This window comes from Bufo bufo, chromosome 10 (assembly GCF_905171765.1).
Source record: "Bufo bufo chromosome 10, aBufBuf1.1, whole genome shotgun sequence".
In the NCBI taxonomy this organism is placed as follows: Eukaryota; Metazoa; Chordata; class Amphibia; order Anura; family Bufonidae; genus Bufo; species Bufo bufo.
In genome coordinates, this window is record NC_053398.1 from 71937899 (window position 1) to 71959068 (window position 21170).

The window sequence follows — 21170 nt, forward strand, 5'->3', positions numbered from 1 at the left end:
GACGAACTGAGGGTGGTCTGGCTATCACCCTGTGTACTGTTTTCCCCCAATTCCACCTCTTCCACATGCAAAGCGTCCGCCTTAATTGTGAGCAGCAAATGTTTGAGTAGACACAGAAGTGGGATTCCTAAAAGTTGCATAAAACCTTACAGAGGTCAAACATCAATGCCCACTCGTCGCTTGTGAAGAGCAGAAATGGGCACACATGGCACACCTTCACCAGTAGCTCAGGCAAATTGGGGTAGGTTTTGAGACACCGCTAAACCACTAGGTTGAACACGTGGGCTTGGCATAGTATGTGTGTGAGCTTGCCGAGCTCCAAAGCCGCCACCAAGTTACGGCCATTATCAGACACAACCATGCCTGGTTCTAGGTTGAGTTGCAAGAGCCACAGCTCAGTCTGGTTCCATATCCCCTGCCACAGCTCTGCGGCGGTGTGCTGTTTGTCACCTAAGCAGATCAATATAAGCACGGCCTGTTGCCGCTTCCCCACTGCAGTGCTACACTGCTTCCAGCTACCGACTGATGTCTGACTGGTGCTGCAAGATGATAATTCAGAGGTGGAAGTGGAGGAGGCGGCAGAGATGGAGAAGGGGGGGTTGCAGCCACTAACATAGGTGGCGGCGGAAACCCTGATGGAAGTAGGGCCCGCAATCCTTGGGCAACCCAGGATGGCGCTACCCCAACGCGCGTTTCGGCGTGCCTTCGTCAGGGGGTAACGCCAAAGTCACGTGAGGTGGGGTGCTTTGACGGGACGCCGGCCGAGGGGTGACCGGACATGCTTGCGCTGGATTGTTCGCGCGCCAATCAGCATATGCACCTGGGGACGAATAAGTATTGGCTCTTGATTGGTCCAGAGAGACTTTAAATATCTGATCCACAGTGATGGCGTTACCCCCTGACGAAGGCACGCCAAAACGCACATTGGGGTAGCGCCATCCTGGGTTGTTTCACTCCTGGTCTGATTTAGGCGAGTCTCGGCTGCAACCTTACTTCCATGGTCCTTTCTGACCTGGATGTTTTCTTTACGTTAGGTTTTGATTCATTCCTTATCTCATAGCTCTTGCTCAATACCTTGCTTCATGCCAGTGTTTGTTCTTTGCAGCTGATTTTCATTCACCTTCTATTATGTATATACATTTGGTTTTTGGGCTGGTCACTGTACCATGTACTTCCCATTGACCTCCATATATTTATGTATTTACATTTGGTTTTTGGGCTGGTCACTGTACCATGTACTTCCCATTGACCTCCATATATTTATGTATTTATGTATGAACTCCATATATTTATGCGCCGTTCTTTTCCTCTCCCTGCTCCCTTTTACCTTGTCCTCTGGCATCACATGTATGTAATTTTAATCATGTCTTGTTATACCATAATAAAATTAAATATTTATCATTTGGTACTTTGAGCTCCATTTCCTTTGTTGTTCTGCCACATTATCTTATTGGCCTTGGCAGCAGCTGCCTGACACTGGTTTCTACAGCTTAGTTTGCGGTTTACAAAAAGTCCTAGGTCCTTTTCCATGTCAGTGTTACCCAGTGTTTTACCATATAGTATGTACTGGTGACTTGCATTATTCCTTCCCATGTGCATAACCTTACATTCGTCAGTGTTAAACCTCATCTGCCACTTCTCTGCCCAAGCCTCCAATCTATCCAGATCCATCTGTAGCAGTATACTGTCCTCTTCTGTGTTAATTACTTTACACAGTGTAGTGTCATCTGCACAAATTGATATTTTATGGAGCTTATAGAGCTATTCGGAGTGGCACTGCAATAACTGAATGAGTCCCTTCTGAAGGAATCATTCACCGGAGTGCTTGGCAAGGTATTATCCATATACTGCTAGCAGTGGTGCTCAGCCCAACATGTAACCAAATTGTTACTATTGCAATACACTTGAATAATAGAAGACGAGGGCAGCACTCACCGGTACTTGCAGAGTGGTTACTTTATTCCAACGTAGTAAAAGGTAGGGAGCAGACTTACATACATGTGTGCATCAGCAGGACTAGACGACGGCCGTTTCGCACCTAGGTGATTCGTCGGGCCTGTAATCAAGCAGTGAATTTCACCTGCTTTTAAAAGCCTGCTATGACGCGCTTCTCTCAGGGCTGCCCAGGCATTGCGCTCACCTGGCGCCTACCTGTGCGTCACAGAGGGGGAGCTACATCACTATGTGAATGACCTATTACATTAAAATAATAATACAAATAAACTTGCAATGAGTAGAGCATAATCAACGGCATTTACAAAAAGACTCCCATGTCGATCTTTTCATTGAGTCCCAACGGACCCATTGCGCCTGCGCGCAAGATCCACTTACTCTCTCTCCTTAGTAGTTCTTTATGTCTATCTCCCCCTTGTGATAGGCTGCGTATTACCTCAATGCCTGCAAAACTTAGTGTTTGATCGCTCCCTCCACGTTTCTGTCTTATATGTTCAATGAGACGTGGGCAACCCTTGCCACTGGTAAGTGAATTAATATGTTCCCTAATCCTTTCTTGGAGACATCTAATTGTTTTACCTATATAAAACCTGCTGCATATACATTTTAGCAAGTAGACAACGTATTTACTTTTGCAGGTTATTAGGGTGTTAACCCTATGCTGGATCCCTCCAAAGTTTAGGGTGTCCCACTGCGGGTTCAGTTTACAACATGAGCAATGGCCACATCTGCGGTTACCCTTCGGGCCCCAACTCTGTAGCCATGTCTCTTTTTTTTTTTTCTGAAATCTACTGCAGACCAATCTGTCCTTTAGAGTGTGGCATTTTCTAAATGCGACAATGGGTGCAATATTTTTTATCCCTGTCAAGGATTCATCTCTTTCTAGTATGCTGCAGTTTTCATTTATAACCTTTTTGATCTTATAGGCCATTGGTCCATACTTGAAGGAAAACACAAAGGGGTCTAATCTGGAGTTTTGTTTGTCCTCTTTTTCTTTATCAACAAGGGTCACTCTTGGAGGTTTTAATTGTCTTGGATGTGCAGCCTTTCTCATTGCATCATTGAGTAATTTTATGGGGTAACCCCTAGCCAGAATCCTGTTCTTCAGGTCTAAAGCCTGTTTGTTGTAATCTTCCTCTAACTTGTTGATGCGTTTGAGTCTGACAAACTGTCCATAAGGCACAGCTTTTTTGATGCTGGGGGCATGATAGCTTGAGTAATGGAGTAGGGAGTTGGTGGCTGTGGGCTTGCGGTATCCCTCAGTCACCTCACTGCGGTATCCCTTGCCTCACTGAAATGGCCACATCCAAGAATTTGGTGTGTAAGCTTCCGAACTTTTGTGTGAATAGCATATTCATGTCATTGGATGTATTAGGATGCTGTACAAAGCGCGTGAAATCAACTTCTGTACCTGTCCATACTATGAACACATCATCGATATACCTTAAATAGGTGTGTATGAAAGGTAGGAAGGGGTTTGAAAGCGCATAAATATATTTGTCCTCGAAATTGGCTAAATACAGATTAGCAAAAGTGCATGCGACTGGTGTGCCCATTGCTGTGCCAAACTTCTGCCTGTACCATGTATCCCCGAATCTAAAGGCATTATTTTTAAGGATGAATTCCAATGCATCATGGATGAAGTTGGAAAATACCACACTTTTGCCAGTGTTGGCCAAAATGTCTGTCACCACTTTAATGCCCTTATCTTGGGGGATACGTGTATACAGGTTTTCAACATCAAGTGACACTAGTTTGAAGCTCTCCTGCCACTGTATAGCATCCAGTGCCAGCAAGAGGTCCGATGTGTCTTTTAAGTATGAAGGCATAGGTCTGAGCAACCAGTCGACATAACGGGATAGAGGTTCAGTCACTGACCCGACCTCAGACACTATAGGTGTACCAGGGGGTTGGGTCAGTGACTTATATATTTTGGGTACAAAGTACCATGAGGGTTTTAAGGGAAATAATGGTAACAGTTTTTCTGCAGTCTTTCGCGACAGTAGATTAAGCTCGGAGTATCTATGGAGAAATCTCCGTAACAGGCCCTGCATATGATATGTAGGATCTGCCTGTAATATTTCATATACTTCTTTGTTATGAAGCGGTCGATGAGCCTCTGCTACGTAATACTCCTTGGTCATTAGGAACACATTACCTCCCTTGTCTGCCGGCTTTATAACCATGTCATCACGGGTTTGTAACCATTTCAGGGCCCTTTCTTCCCTGACATCGAAATTGTTGTTTGCTACGAAATACACTAGGGCTTTTACCCCCTCTAGCACTTTCTGTTGAAATATGTCAATAGAACTGCCGCCAGGCAAGGGGGGATTAAACGTGGACCTAACACCTCCCTGAAATTCCTCACCAGCTAATTGCTGGCTGGGGGTGTCAAATGACGACTTCCATGTGATCAAAGTTGGCTGTGACACTGAACCCTAAAGGACCTATAAGTGCGGGTGTTTCACCTTCTTTTTCCTCTTTTTCTGTTGTGGACTGAATTCTATTGAATAACTTGTTTAATGTTAATTTCCTGGTAGCCTTGAACAGGTCTATTTCAAACCCGACCGAGTCACACTGCTCCACCAGGCTGTAGTTGAGCCCCCTGTTGAGGACCCTCATACAGTCTGGTGGTAGCACGGAGCCGGTCAGGTCGATAACCAGGGGCCTTTGAGGTGCTCCCTCCGCTATCGTCTCCAAGACACTTGTTTCCTTTTGTATCCCTGTTTTGTGTTTGTTTTTCCCTTCACTCCTCCCCCTTCTGATGTGTTTCCTAAAGGGGTTGGGCTATGCTGGTTGCTGGGGGTTTCTGCACTACCCTGGGCCATGGCATCATCAGAGACACTTGAGTCCGAGTCGGTAGTTTAGTAATCGCTTTTTTTGCGCTGCTGTCTGCGTTTGTTCATGCGGTTTCTTGGGTTCCAATTGAAAACTCTATCTCCATCGAAATCTTGTTTGTCCCTGAGAAATTTGTCTCTCTTTTTTTCTTTTATATCTCCTTGGATAATGATGAATCTTGATTCAAGGCATTTATTGAAGGTGAGAAACTGTTTTTCTGCTAGGCGTGTTTGTAGTTCTGTTTTCGTTCTTTCCAGTTCTTTTATGTTTAAGTATTCTTTTTCATTTCTTTTTAACACCGTCTCCAGTATTTTTAAGGAAAAGTTCAAGTGCATTTGTTGCCACTCGTGAGAGAAATTTGCATCATCTTGGAATTGCGACATTTCCTTATACAGTCTAAGTCCCTGGGGGACGCGTTTACTTTCTTGATCGGACTTAAGAGAGCTGACAGTCCAATAAAGGTGTACTTCATTTTCTGCCAATTGTGATACTTTGATTTCTAATGCTTTGGTGCTCATTGTTGCAATGAGTTGGTGACTGAGGGATACCGCATACCCACAGCCACCAACTCCCTACTCCATTACTCAAGCTATCATGCCCCCAGCATCAAAAAAGCTGTGCCTTATGGACAGTTTGTCAGACTCAAACGCATCAACAAGTTAGAGGAAGATTACAACAAACAGGCTTTAGACCTGAAGAACAGGATTCTGGCTAGGGGTTACCCCATAAAATTACTCAATGATGCAATGAGAAAGGCTGCACATCCAAGACAATTAAAACCTCCAAGAGTGACCCTTGTTGATAAAGAAAAAGAGGACAAACAAAACTCCAGATTAGACCCCTTTGTGTTTTCCTTCAAGTATGGACCAATGGCCTATAAGATCAAAAAGGTTATAAATGAAAACTGCAGCATACTAGAAAGAGATGAATCCTTGACAGGGATAAAAAAATATTGCACCCATTGTCGCATTTAGAAAATGCCACACTCTAAAGGACAGATTGGTCTGCAGTAGATTTCAGAAAAAAAAAAAAGAGACATGGCTACAGAGTTGGGGCCCGAAGGGTAACCGCAGATATGGGCATTGCTCATGTTGTAAACTGAACCCGCAGTGGGACACCCTAAACTTTGGAGGGATCCAGCATAGGGTTAACACCCTAATAACCTGCAAAAGTAAATACATTGTCTACTTGCTAAAATGTATATGTGGCAGGTTTTATATAGGGATAACAATTAGATGTCTCCAAGAAAGGATTAGGGAACATATTAATTCACTTACCAGTGGCAAGGGTTGCCCACGTCTCATTGAACATATAAGACAGAAACGTGGAGGGAGCGATCAAACACTAAGTTTTGCAGGCATTGAGGTAATACGCAGCCTATCACAAGGGGGAGATAGACATAAAGAACTACTAAGGATAGAGAGTAAGTGGATCTTGCGCGCAGGTGCAATGGGTCCGTTGGGACTCAATGAAAAGATCGACATGGGAGTCTTTTTGTAAATGCCGTTGATTATGCTCTACTCATTGCGTGTTTATTTGTATTATTATTTTAATGTAATAGGTCTTTCACATAGTGATGTAGCTCCCCCTCTGTGATGCACAGGTAGGCGCCAGGTGAACGCAATGCCTGGGCGGCTCAGAGAGAAGAGCGTCATAGCAGGCTTTTAAAAGCAGGTGAAATTCACCGCTTGATTATAGGCCCGACGAAGCACCTAGGTGCGAAACGGCCGTCACCTTGTCCTGCTAATGCACACATGTATGTAAGTCTGCTCCCTACCTTTTACTATGTTGGAATAAAGTAACCACTCTACAAGTACCGGTGAGTGCCTTCCTCGTCTATTATACAAATTGATATTTTTCTGTGCAAGCCTTGTACAAGATCATTAATACATTTATTGAATAGAATAGGGCCCAATACTGACCCCTGAGGTACCCCACTAGTGACAGTGACCCAATCTTAGTGTGTACCATTAATAACCATCCTCTGTTTTCGAACACTAAGCCAGTTACTTACCCAGGTACAGCCATTTTCTCCCCAGTCCAAGCATTCTCATTTTATATACTAACCTTTTATGTGGTATAGCATTGACATCGATTGATTCGCCGTGGTCAAATCTAGAACTTACCTCCTCACAGAAACTGATTAAATTAGATTTGACATGACCGATCCCTCATGAAGCCATGCTGAAATGGCGTTATTTGCCTATGTTCATTGAAGTACTCCAAGATAGCAACTTTTAGAAAATGTTCAAACAGTTTAACCACAACAGATGTTAAACTTAACGGCGTATAGTTTCTGGACACTGTTTTTGGACCTTTTTTGAATATTGACACCACATTTGTTATGTGCTAATCCTGTGGAACACTCCTTGTCAGTATAGAGTCCTTAAATATTAGACATAAGGGTCTTGCTATTATATTACTTAATTCTCTTAGGATACGGGGGTCTATGCCATCTGGTGCCGGCGATTTGTCTATTTTAATCTTTTTACCGACGCTGTACTTCTTCCTGGGTCAGACAGGGCACTTTTAATAGGGAATTTACTTTTACATCTGCATTTCATCTGACAGTTTATTTCTCTCAGCGAATACACTGGAGAAAAAAAATATTTAATAGCTTTGCTTTCTCCTCATCACTGTCTGCAACCCCCCCCCCCCCCACCTCGACACTCTGTAAAGGGCCGACACCTTAAGATTTACTTATATACATTTTACCATTTATATAATTTAAGAACATTTTACGGTTAGTTTTACTCTCTTTGGTAATGAATATCTCTGTCTCTAGTTTGGCTGCTTTTATTTGTTTCTTACATAATTCTATTTTTTTCTTATAGTTTTCCAATGCTTCCTTGCTACCCTCCTTTTTTGTGATTTAAATGCTTTCCATTTATCATTTATTCCTTTCCTTATAATTATATTATATTTATCCACAATGTTTTTTTCTTGTTCCTTACCCTTTTATTCCCATAAGGTATGTACCTCTCAAAATTATACACTGTTCAAAAAAATAAAGGGAACACTTAAACAACACAATGTAACTCCAAGTCAATCACACTTCTGTGAAATCAAACTGTTCACTTAGGAAGCAACACTGAGTGACAATCAATTTCACATGCTGTTGTGCAAATGGGATAGACAACAGGTGGAAATGATATGCAATTAGCAAGACACCCCCAATAAAGGAGTGGTTCTGCAGGTGGTGACCACAGACCACTTCTCAGTTCCTATGCTTCCTGGCTGATGTTTTGGTCACTTTTGAATGCTGGCGGTGCTTTCACTCTAGTGGTAGCATGAGACGGAGTCTACAACCCACACAAGTGGCTCAGGTAGTGCAGCTTATCCAGGATGGCACATCAATGCGAGCTGTGGCAAGAAGGTTTGCTGTGTCTGTCAGCGTAGTGTCCAGAGCATGGAGGCGCTACCAGGAGACAGGCCAGTACATCAGGAGACGTGGAGTAGGCCGTAGGAGGGCAACAACCCAGCAGCAGGACCGCTACCTCCGCCTTTGTGCAAGGAGGAACAGGAGGAGCACTGCCAGAGCCCTGCAAAATGACCTCCAGCAGGCCAAAAATGTGCATGTGTCTGCTCAAACGGTCAGAAACAGACTCCATGAGGGTGATATGAGGGCCCGACATCCACAGGTGGGGGTTGTGCTTACAGCCCAACACCGTGCAGGACGTTTGGCATTTGCCAGAGAACACCAAGATTGGCAAATTCGCCACTGCCGCCCTGTGCTCTTCACAGATGAAAGCAGGTTCACACTGAGCACATGTGACAGACGTGACAGAGTCTTGAGATGCCGTGGAGAACGTTCTGCTGCCTGCAACATCCTCCAGCATGACCGGTTTGGCATTGGGTCAGTAATGGTGTGGGGTGGCATTTCTTTGGAGGGCCGCACAGCCCTCCATGTGCTCGCCAGAGGTAGCCTGACTGCCATTAGGTACCGAGATGAGATCCTCAGACCCCTTGTGAGACCATATGCTAGACCTCATGTGGCTGGAGTGTGTCAGCGGTTCCTGCAAGATGAAGGCATTGATGCTATGGACTGGCCCGCCCGTTCCCCAGACCTGAATCCAATTGAGCACATCTGGGACATCATGTCCCGCTCTATCCACCAACGTCACGTTGCACCACAGACTGTCCAGGAGTTGGCAGATGCTTTAGTCCAGGTCTGGGAGGAGATCCCTCAGGAGACCCTTCCCCCACCTCATTAGGAGCATGCACAGGCATTGTAGGGAGGTCATACAGGCACGTGGAGGCCACACACACTACTGAGCATCAGTTTGACTTGTTTTAAGAACATTACATCAAAGTTGGATCAGCCTGTAGTGTGTTTTTCCACTTTAATTTTGAGTGTGACTCCAAATCCAGACCTCCATGGGTTGAAAAATTTGATTTCCATATTTATTTTTTTGTGTGATTTTGTTGTCAGCACATTCAACTATGTAAAGAACAAAGTATTTCAGAAGAATATTTAATTAATTCAGATCTATGATGTGTTATTTTTGTGTTCCCTTTAGTTTTTTGAGCAGTGTATTTTAGGATAGGATTCTTTTATCCCATTTTGTGGATGTATTTTTAATGACTTTGTCCCAGTTAGTTAGGCCAATGGCCTCTCTTAGTTGGCTAAATTTTGCTTTGTTGAAGTTTGGTATTTTTGTTGCTCCCTGAAGAAACACTCTTTTGAATGACAATTGGAAGGGTATTATTTTATGGTCACTATTTCCCAGGTGTCCCCCAACCTGCACCTGTTGTTCTGTCAGGTATATTTGTTAATACTAAATCCAGTGTGGCCGTCCCTCTAGTCGGTAATTACCTTTCCCAACTGGTTCAGGACCCGACTAAAGGGACGGCTACACTGGACTTAGTATTAACCAATAGACCTGACAGAACAACAGATGTGCAGGTTCGGGGACACCTGGGAAATGTGGGTAAGTAACTGGCTCAGTTATAGAAAACAGAGGGTGGTTATTAACGACACACACTCAGATTGGGTCACTGTCACTAGTGGGGTACCCCGGGGGTCAGTATTGGGCCCTATTCTCTTCAATACATTTATTAATGACCTTGTAGAAAGCTTGCACAGTAAAATATAAATTTTTGCAGATGACACTAAACTGTGTAAAGTAATTAACACAGAAGAGGACAGTATATGACTGCAGATGGATCTGGATAGATTGGAGGCTTGGGCAGAGAAGTGTCAGATGAGGTTTAACACTGACAAATGTAAGGTTATGCACATGGGAAGGAATAATGCAAGTCACCAGTACATACTATATGGTAAAACACTGGGTAACACTGACATGGAAAAGGACCTAGGAATTTTTGTGAACTGCAAACTAAGCTGTAGAAACCAGTGTCAGGCAGCTGCTGCCAAGGCCAATAAGATAATGTGTTGCATCAAAAGGGGCACATAGATGTCCGTGATGAGAACATAGTCCTGCCACTTTACAAATCACCAGTCAGACCAGACATGGAGTACCGTGTACAGTTCTGGGCTTCTGTGAACAAGGCAGACATAGCAGAGCTGGAGAGGGCTCAGAGGATGGTAACAAAAGTAATAACTGGAATGGTGGACTACAGTACCCTGAAAGATTATCAAAATTTGGGTTATTCACTATAGAAAAAAGACGACTAAGGAGAGATCTAATAACTATGTATAAATATATCAGGGGACAGTACAGAGATCTCTCCCATCATCTATTTATCCCCAAGACTGTGACTGTGACGAGGGGACATCCTCAGCGTCTGGAGGAAAGAAGGTTTGTACACAAACATAGAAGAGGATTCTTTATGGTAAAAGCAGTGAGACTATGGAACTCTTTGCTTGAGGAGGTGGTGATGGTGAGTTCACTAAAAGAGTTCAAGAGGGGCCTAGATGTATTTCTTGAGTGTAATAATATTACAGGTTATAGCTACCAGAGATGGGTCGTTGATCTAGGGAGTTATTCTGATTGTCTGAATGGAGTCGAAAAGGAATTCTTTCCCCTTAAGTGGGGAAATTTGGCTTCTACCTCACAGGTTTTTTTTTTTGCCTTCCTCTAGATCAACTTGCAGGATAACAGGCCGAACTGGATGGACAGATGTCTTTTTTCGGCCTTATAAACTATGTTACTACGTTAAATGTACCCCAAAATACAATTTGTCCAGCAGAAAACAAGCTCACATATGGCTGCATAAAAAAAAAACAGCAGGACATTTCCAAATCTGGGTCAATGTTTTTATTTTTTTTGCAAAATCACCAAAGCCCTTCTGAAGGTATTCTCCACCTTTTACGATACTAATATTGGGAAAAATAAAAAAGCTTACCCTCTCTCTGCATTTAAAGCAATGGCCCTTGGCTTGTCATACTGTCCACGCAAAACAGTGCCAATATATTCTCCAGTAACCCTGTTAACGTTGATGCTGTTGGTGGCCTCACATGTCCAGTACAGGGTGCGGCTGTATACATCGATGCTTAAATCGTGTGGCTGTTTTTCTACGGTTTGACTTTGGTTTGGAGGAGATACTAACACAAGAGGCTATAGAGGTAAAACAAATGATTTGTTAATACATAACAGCATACAGCATAATACATACACAAAAACAAAGCAGCAGATTTACCTTAGGTTTAACCTGATGATACTGGTCCCCAGTGCAACATTTGTAACAGGGCCCCCCAAACTTACCTCATGCATCTACAATACTGGTCTTTGGTGGCATGGTTCCTTTGGGCCAGAGGGCAACAGATACCTGCTACACCCCCTAAGACATACCAGTGTATTTATGACACGTTTGTACCAAATGCTCTATTTACAAAGCCTCTGCATCACTTTTTACAGCACACATACAATAATGAAGAAGAGCATGACATGCATGCTTTGGGAATGGTTATGCATTATGCTCCACAGTAGATAAATTATACCTCCTCCAATTTCTAATGAAAAGACAACACACTACATTTAGAGTTGTTCTTTTCAGTCACTAATAAACATATGGGGAAATGGTGTGCAGCCAAAAATATACATTGTTTAGCTCAGGGGTGGACTGGGAACTTAAAGTGGCCCTGGAAAAAATACTAAAAGTGGCCCCATTGTTTAGTCAGGTCCAAATTGATGGAAGACAAGGCCAACACAAGTAGGCGAGGCCAGCAATACCATATTGTGGCACACTATACCACCCCAACAAAGCCAAATACCACAGTCCATCACAAAATACTGCTGCCAGCAGCACAAAATACATCTCTAAAAACTTCCACTGGCTGGCCGTGAGGCACCACATACTGTACATGACTCAGATGCATAAGAAAGAGCAGAGGTTCAAATGAATAAATTATACGTTTTACTGAATCTTTTCTCTCAAAATCACCTATCATTCTGCTCATTTTCTCCTGCATTTCGTGTTGACGGGTTCCCTTTAATGTCATGAGCATAATTGCTCAGGTCATTTTTTTTACCCTTTCTTAGAGCAGAATATGGAAGATGGAGTGAATCCCAAAAGTACAATGACAAAGAACAAGGTGCACAAATGGTGAGTACGCCAAATGTATTCCATTGCATGTCAGCAGCTCTGTTTGGTCAGAATGTGCTGTACTGCTCCCTTATCCCATCAGACTTAAGAAAGGAGCCTTAGACCTCTGAAATGCATTGTCTAACTGACGTTTTAGCATTTCAAAGAAATCTATTAATCTACCCAATGGTCATACACTGCGTCAATACATGCCTGCCCCAGGTCAGACCATCTTGATCTAAATTGTCCAGCGCTGTCTTCTCTGAAGGAAACCTATAGAGACAGTGTGAGCCCTGCTTACCTCATCCACACACTGTGATTGACAATTCTCTTGTATCAGTGTGTGGATGGAGAAGGCAGTCAATCATCTTGTGTTTCCAGATTAATTTGGACTCTCAGCACCTCTCCTAAGAGTTCTGTCAGGATTTAGTCTCCTTTTTACTTAGAAATCCTGCTCTATATCATAAAAACCTATGTATCACAGGTCTCAGATTCTCTCCTCTATCATATTCTGCTCTCAGGACAGCAGAAATCACCTGACAGGTTTCCTTTAAAGCAGATGTCAAGTTTTGATCTTGTAAGTCACTACCCATGGGCAAAGATTACCACATAATAATTGTCCTCATTGCCCGTACCTAGACCTTTTATCACTCACTGCAGCTTAGTTGCATTGTCTGTTAGGAGTCTCTGGTAGTCTAAAATACACCCAGCCTCATTAGAAATTCAGTTTACTGCGCTCTCCTTCCTGAAAATTTAAGGCCACCTGCACACAAGTTTGGGTGAACGCACATAAGATCTGCATGAATTACCATGCGTATACTGCACCAAAATCTGCAATTACTAATTGCGAATTTTATTGCATGTAAGGCTCCATTCAGACATCCGTAGTGTATCGCGGATCCGCAATACACCCGGCTGGCACCCCCATAGAAATGTGGACAATTGCGGACATAGTGTGCTCTCCGCATCTATTCTGTCCCCGTAAAGAATGAATGGGTCCGGACCCATTCCGCACAATTGCGGAACGGATGTGGACCACACTTGCGGACGTGTGAATGGAGCCTTAGATGCGGTTTTGCTGCAGATCTCACCCTTCCATTGAAAAGGGTGAAATCCACAGCTAAAACTACAAACATAATTGACATGCTGCAAATTTTCAAATGCAAATGATAATGACAAGAATTTACATGCAGGAAGTATTGTGTACAAATTTGTTCATATTCAATTGTATACTCACAAACAATGATCGTTGACTGTGCTCATACAGTCCTGATCAAAAGTTTAAGACCACTTGAAAAATGGCAAAAAATCATATTTTACATTGTTGGATCTTAACAAGGTTCCAGTAGAGCTTCAACATGCAACAAGAAGAAATGAGAGTGAGACAAAACATTTTTTGAGCATTCAATTAATTGAAAATAACGATTAAACTGAAACAGGCTGTTTTTCAGCGGATCCAAATTTTAGGACCACATGCCTTTAAAAGGCCAAATCTGTGCAAAAATATGAATTCATTGTCATTTTCTGTCAGGTAGTCTCACGTTGTGATGGCAAAAAAACTCTTCCTTTTTGAACGTGGTCGGGTTGTTGAACTGCATAAGCAGGGTCTCTCACAGCGCGCCATCGCTGCTGAGGTGGGACGCAGTAAGACAGTCATTTGAAATTTCTTAAATGATTCAAAGTCAAGTGGAAGACCCAAAAAAATGTCATCAGCACTGAGCCGGAGGATCCAATTGGCTGTCCGTCAAGACACTGGACGATCCTCGACCTAAATTAAGGTCCTTACTGGTGGTGACTGCAGCCCCGTAACCATCAGACAGCATCTGAGACTGAAGGGCTTCAAAAACAAAAAACGTCTTCAAAGACCTCGTCTCCTTGAACGCCACTGAACTGCTCGTTTGGACTTTGCAAGAGAGCACCAGACATGGGACATTCAAAGGTGGAAGAAAGTTTTATTCTCTGTTGAGAAAAAATGTAACTTTGATGGTCCTGATGGTTTCCAACGTTACTGGCATGACAAGCAGATCCCACCTGAGATGTTTTCTACGCGCCACAGTGGAGGGGGCGCCATAATGGTCTGGGGTGCTTTTTCCTTCAGTGGAACAATGAAGCTTCAGGGAGTGCAGGGGCGTCAAACGGCCGCTGGCTATGTCCAGATGTTGCAGAGAGCATTCCTCATGACTGAGGGCCCTCGTCTGTGTGGTAACGACTGGGTTTTTCAACAGGACAACGCTACAGTACACAATGCCTGCAGGACAAGGGACTTTTCCAGGAGAATAACATCACTCTTTTGGCCCATTCTGCATGTTCCCCTGATCTAAATCCAATTGAGAAACTTTGGGGATGGATGGCAAGGGAAGTTTACAAAAATGGACAACAGTTTCAGACAGTAGATGGCCTTCGTGCGGCCGTCTTCACCACTTGGAGAAATGTTTCCACTCACGTCATGGAAAAGCTTGCATCAAGCATGCCGAAACTAATTTTGGAAGTGATAAACAATAACGGCGGAGCTACTCATTACTGAGTTCATGTTTGGAAGTTGGATATCTGTTTTGGGGGGTTTAGTTTTTTTTTGGAGGTGTGGTCCTAAACTTTTGATCAGCTGAAAAACAGCCTGTTTCAGTTTATTCGTTGTTTTCATTAAATTGAATGCTCATTCCCATTTCTTCTTGTTGCATGTTCAAGCTCTATTTGGAACCTTGTTAAGATCCAGCCATGCTAAATATGATTTTTTGCCATTTTTTAAGTGGTCTTAAACTTTTGATCAGGACTGTACCCATGGGCGTAGGAAGCGGGGGGGACGGATCCCCCCCAGAAAATAATGCGGGGGGGACAGGTTTGGTTAAATCCCCCCCAGGCTCCAGGGTTGCCACCCGTCTGAGACTCTGATCGTATATTTAAAACTATCAGTCACTCACTTCTGCGGTGGCCGTGTGATCAGCTGAGCTGTTATCACGGTCGGCGTGGCTATCACATACGTGACACAGAGGGAGGGAACGAGGAAGGCCCTGCCCAAGTGAGAGGGAAGATGGTGACCCCTGACTCACCTGGCGGCTGGCACCTGGCTGCCCTGACGTCCCTAGACGGGTTCCTCACCCGTACGCCGATCACGTGCCTAAAGCCCTGGCTTTCCCTGAGCTGAGCCCTAGGTAGTGAACAGGGCGATGGGAACACTAGTCCGCACCACTAACTCTAAGGGAAAACACCAAGGGGAGGACAGACAACACAGACTCAACATATATTCCCAGGTGGGCGACAACAGGAGACAACAATAAGCCCAACAGGGATCCGGAGGGTAGCACTCAGGAACGACAAGCAGGATTCACCACTCCAGTGGGTCAGTATAGATGTCCAGGCAGGAAGCTCTATAACTGGCAACTAGAGAAGTGTGAGGGGAGAATATAAGGAGGTAGGGAGTGGCAGACAAGAAACAGCTGAGGAGGAGAAGCTACGGATCCCTGAGAGAGACAAAAAGGATAGCAAGGCAAACACAGAAAACAATCACTAAAAAACAACGTGATCTTTAGATATAGAGCGCGCAGCCACCCGCTGCGACTTCCTGACCCCGGGTATAACGGAGTCAGACGAGGCTCTTGATACCCTCGTGACAGTACCCCCCCTTTCACGAGGGGCCTCCGGACACTCAGGACCAGGTCTCTCCGGATGAGAGGCATGGAAAGTCTGAATTAACCTGTTGGCGTTTACCTCTGACGCTGGAACCCACATTCTTTCCTCGGGACCGTAACCCCTCCAATGCACCAGATACTGAAGAGAGCGGCGGACCCGACGAGAATCAACAATTCTGGCTATTTGAAACTCCAGATTACCAGCCACAATGACAGGAGGAGGTGGCAGCGGCGATGGTTCTAGAGCTGGAACATACTTCTTGAGTAACGATTTATGGAAGACGTTATGGATCTTAAAAGTCTGAGGTAGCGCCAGGCGAAAAGCCACAGGGTTAATGACGGCTACTATTTTATAGGGACCAATGAACCTAGGACCCAGTTTCCAAGAAGGAACCTTCAACTTAATATTCCTAGTAGACAACCACACATAGTCATTCACTCCTAGGTCCGGACCTGGCGACCGTTTCTTATCGGCCATGCATTTATATTTACCACTCATCTTTTTCAAGTTAACTTGCACCTTCTGCCATACCGATGAAAGAGATGAAGAAAACCTTTCCTCTTCGGGAACCCCAGAAGACCCCCCCTCTTTGAAAGTACAAAATTGGGGATGAAAACCGTATGCACCAAGGAATGGTGACTTGCCAGTGGACTCCTGATAATGATTATTTATGGCAAACTCAGCTAACGGTAAATATGATGACCACAACTCTTGGTTTTCAGACACAAAACACCTTAAATATGTTTCTAGGTTTTGGTTGGTACGCTCAGTCTGTCCATTCGACTGAGGATGGAAAGCAGAGGAAAAGGACAAGTGAACCCCCAAACGGGAACAAAAAGCTTTCCAAAACTTAGAAATAAACTGGGTTCCCCGATCCGAAACCACATCGGAAGGGACCCCGTGAAGCTTCACGATTTCACTGATAAACACCTGAGCGAGAGTTTTAGCATTAGGAAGTGCGGGTAGCGCAATAAAGTGTACCATTTTGCTAAACCTGTCTACTACTACCAAGATAACTGTTTTACCCGCCGACAACGGTAAGTCAGTGATGAAATCCATTGACAGATGTGTCCATGGCCTATTGGGGATGAAAAGTGGCAATAAAGACCCTGCTGGACGTGTATGAGAGACTTTCGCGCGTGCACAAGTAGAACAAGTAGACACGAAATCCATTACATCCTGACGCAACCTTGGCCACCAAAAACGACGAGATAAAAGCTCCAAGGTTGCTTTACTACCCGGGTGTCCAGCAAGTGCCGAATTATGATGTTCTTTTAATAATTCAAGACGCAGGTTTAACGGTACAAACAATTTCTCTGAGGGGCAAGAGGCCGGGGCGTCCCCCTGAGCCTCTAACACCTTTCCCTCTAGAACAGAGTGTACAGCAGAGACAACCACTCCTCTTTGTAAAATAGGTACCGGATCACAAACATTACCCCCTCCAGGGAAACTACGAGATAATGCGTCTGCCTTGGTATTTTTTGCCCCAGGACGATAGGTGATTACAAAGTTAAATCTGGTAAAGAATAGCGACCACCTAGCTTGTCTAGGGGTGAGACGCTTAGCCGATTCTAGGTACAGAAGGTTCTTGTGATCCGTAATCACCGTGACGGGGTGGATTGCTCCCTCTAAGAAGTGACGCCACTCTTCAAGCGCCAGTTTAATCGCCAACAGTTCCCTATTTCCAATATCATAATTCTTCTCCGCAGAAGATAATTTTTTGGAAAAGAAAGCGCAAGGACGCCATTTGCCAGGAGACGGACCCTGAGACAATACAGCTCCCACTCCCACCTCTGACGCATCTACCTCGACAATAAAAGGCTGGGAGACATCAGGTTGAATTAGAACAGGTGCCGAGGTAAACCTCTCCTTTAGAGAGGAAAATGCATCTTTAGCGGCGACAGACCATTTGGATAAATCGGTCCCCTTCATAGTCATGTCGGTAAGGGGTTTAACGATCACTGAATAATTTTTAATGAACTTTCTATAGAAATTAGCGAAACCCAAAAACCGTTGTAGGGCTTTAAGGTTCTCAGGAAGATCCCAATCTAAAATTGCCTGGACCTTCCCAGGATCCATGCGGAAACCTGAAGCAGATAATAGATATCCCAGGAACTGTAATTCCTGAACAGCGAAGACACATTTTTCAATTTTCGCATATAATTTATTCGTCCGTAGGACCTGCAGTACTTGCCTGACATGCACCTCATGTGTTTTCAGATCAGCCGAATAAATTAAGATATCATCTAGGTATATGACTACAAACCTGCCGATGAGATGACTAAAAATATCATTAACGAAATGTTGGAAGACAGCAGGGGCATTGGTCAGACCGAAAGGCATAACTAGATTTTCATAATGCCCCTCAGGGGTGTTAAAAGCTGTCTTCCACTCATCCCCTTCCCTGATATGAATCAGATTGTAGGCCCCCCTAAGATCAAGTTTGGAGAACCACTTAGCACCCGCAATCTGATTAAAAAGGTCAGGAATGAGAGGAAGAGGGTATGGGTCACGGATGGTTATCTGGTTTAACTCACGGAAATCTAAGCAAGGACGCAGGCCCCCATCTTTCTTTTTAACAAAGAAAAACCCTGCAGCCACGGGTGAAGAAGAGGGTCTGATGTGTCCCTTAGCCAGACTCTCGGAGATATAATCTTTCATGGCTTGTCTCTCGGGACCCGAAAGATTATACAACCTGGACTTGGGTAATTTTGCCCCGGGAATCAGGTTAACCGGGCAATCATAAGGACGATGAGGTGGTAGTTTCTGACAACCCTTTTCAGAAAAAACGTCCTCAAAGTCCGAAATAAATGTAGGTAGGGAAGCTATGGAGGCGATTAAGCAATTGTTATTTAAGCAATTCTCTCTGCAATGCTCACTCCACTCCAATATCTCCCTGGCCTGCCAATCCACCACTGGATTGTGCGCTATCAACCAGGGAAGACCCAATACCACCGGAGAGGGAAGGCCCTCCAGAACGTAACATGAAAGACACTCATTATGGTGGTCCCCTACCCGAAGGTGTAAATTACGAACAATGTGGGTGAGGTTTCTCTGAGACAGAGGAGCAGAATCTATAGCGAATACGGGAATAGGTCTCTGCAGCGTACAGAGAGACAAACCCATAGTGCGGGCAAAATGGGCATCAATCAAGTTTACCCCTGCTCCACTGTCTAGAAAAACAGAAATAGACTCCGTCTTAACACCAAAAACAATGACCGCTGGTAACACAAATTGAGATGTTCGTATGGAGGAAACGTATACCCCCCGGCTGACATCCTCCGCACAGCCCGGGGTTAGTAGTTTTCCGACGGTCTTTTGTTTTTGAGAAAGGAGGGACAGACATTAATGAAATGACCCCTCCCCCCACAGAAAAAACAAGCCCCCCCCTACGGCGAACCTCGGGAGGACGGACCTGACGAGAAGTTCCGCCTAGCTGCATAGGGTCATCTAAGTCAGTACAGACTAATTGTTGCTTGGGGGAGGTAACCAATTGCTCCGGAATTTTCGATCTCTCCCTAAGACGTCTATCTATTCTGATAGAGAGGGACATAACAGCATCAAGGGAAAGGGGGGTCTCATACAGCGCCAGTGCATCCTTAACCCTTTCAGATAACCCAGAGCAGAACTGACTCCTGAGAGCCGGGTCGTTCCACTGAGTATCCGTAGCCCACCTACGGAACTCTGAGCAATATTCCTCTGCTGACCGATCTCCCTGTAGGAGTCTCCGTAACTTCGACTCAGCCAGGGCGACTCGGTCAGGGTCATCATATATGAGACCCAAAGCCCCAAAAAATCCCTCCACTGACCGAAGAGCCTGAGAACCAGGGGGTAACGAGAACGCCCAAGATTGCGGATCCCCCTGAAGCAGGGAAATGACAATCCCTACCCGCTGTTCTTCATGACCTGAGGAGTAAGGGCGCAACTTAAAATATAATTTGCAGGCCTCACGGAACGTCGCAAATTTGTCCCTTCCCCCAGAAAATCTGTCGGGAAGAGCAACCTTGGGTTCAGTGACAACCTGGTTACCCATAGCAACCGCTGGGGGTGCGGTCTGCTGCATTTGCTGCTGTTGTTGGAGAACAGACGCCTTCAATCCTGCCACCTCCAAAGACAGGCTTTGAAGCTGTTCTGCCAAGGCATCAATAGGATCCATATTGGATTCTAAGTAGAGAGAGAGAAAAAAAAACAACAAAATAAAAAATTATATAAATTTTTTTATTTTTTATTTTCTCAAAAAGTAAGGGCCAGTTATAACATCACGGTCGGCGTGGCTATCACATACGTGACACAGAGGGAGGGAACGAGGAAGGCCCTGCCCAAGTGAGAGGGAAGATGGTGACCCCTGACTCACCTGGCGGCTGGCACCTGGCTGCCCTGACGTCCCTAGACGGGTTCCTCACCCATACGCCGATCACGTGCCTAAAGCCCTGGCTTTCCCTGAGCTGAGCCCTAGGTAGTGAACAGGGCGATGGGAACACTAGTCCGCACCACTAACTCTAAGGGAAAACACCAAGGGGAGGACAGACAACACAGACTCAACATATATTCCCAGGTGGGCGACAACAGGAGACAACAATAAGCCCAACAGGGATCCGGAGGGTAGCACTCAGGAACGACAAGCAGGATTCACCACTCCAGTGGGTCAGTATAGATGTCCAGGCAGGAAGCTCTATAACTGGCAACTAGAGAAGTGTGAGGGGAGAATATAAGGAGGTAGGGAGTGGCAGACAAGAAACAGCTGAGGAGGAGAAGCTACGGATCCCTGAGAGAGACAAAAAGGATAGCAAGGCAAACACAGAAAACAATCACTAAAAAACAACGTGATCTTTAGATATAGAGCGCGCAGCCACCCGCTGCGACTTCCTGACCCCGGGTATAACGGAGTCAGACGAGGCTCTTGATACCCTCGTGACAGCTGTGCTCCCGAGCCTCCCCCCTCCTCCCTCCTCCCTCCTCCTCCAGTAGTCTACACTACAGTCAGTGATGCGGCTGCCAGTGCCAGGCAGTGCAGCGGTTAACTCACTGTTCAGTCTCCGGACTGCTCGCTCCTCCTCCTCGCTCCTCCTCTGCCTCCCAGTCCCTCCCTCCTTCTCTCTGATAAGGAAGTCAGGTCCAGACTCCACACAGGAAGTGACATCAGAGAGAGAGGCAGGGAGGGAGAATTTAAATAAATCATTCTTCTTCTCCAGAGTAGACTCCAGTCCAGCTCCAGCAGCCTGCCCAAGTAGTGCCCAGCCCAGTGCCCACTGTGCCCTGCCTGC

General features: G+C 45.0%; 1 protein-coding gene across 1 annotated transcript in view; it reads right to left on the reverse strand.

The window, feature by feature from the left end:
- Nucleotides 1-21170, reverse strand: part of LRP5 (LDL receptor related protein 5) — a 1269095-nt gene that overhangs the window by 206598 nt on the left and 1041327 nt on the right. The window contains exon 14 of the mRNA XM_040409022.1: nt 11101-11312. Within this exon, the coding sequence (XP_040264956.1) occupies nt 11101-11312 (212 nt within the window). The remainder of the gene's footprint in view (nt 1-11100; nt 11313-21170) is intronic.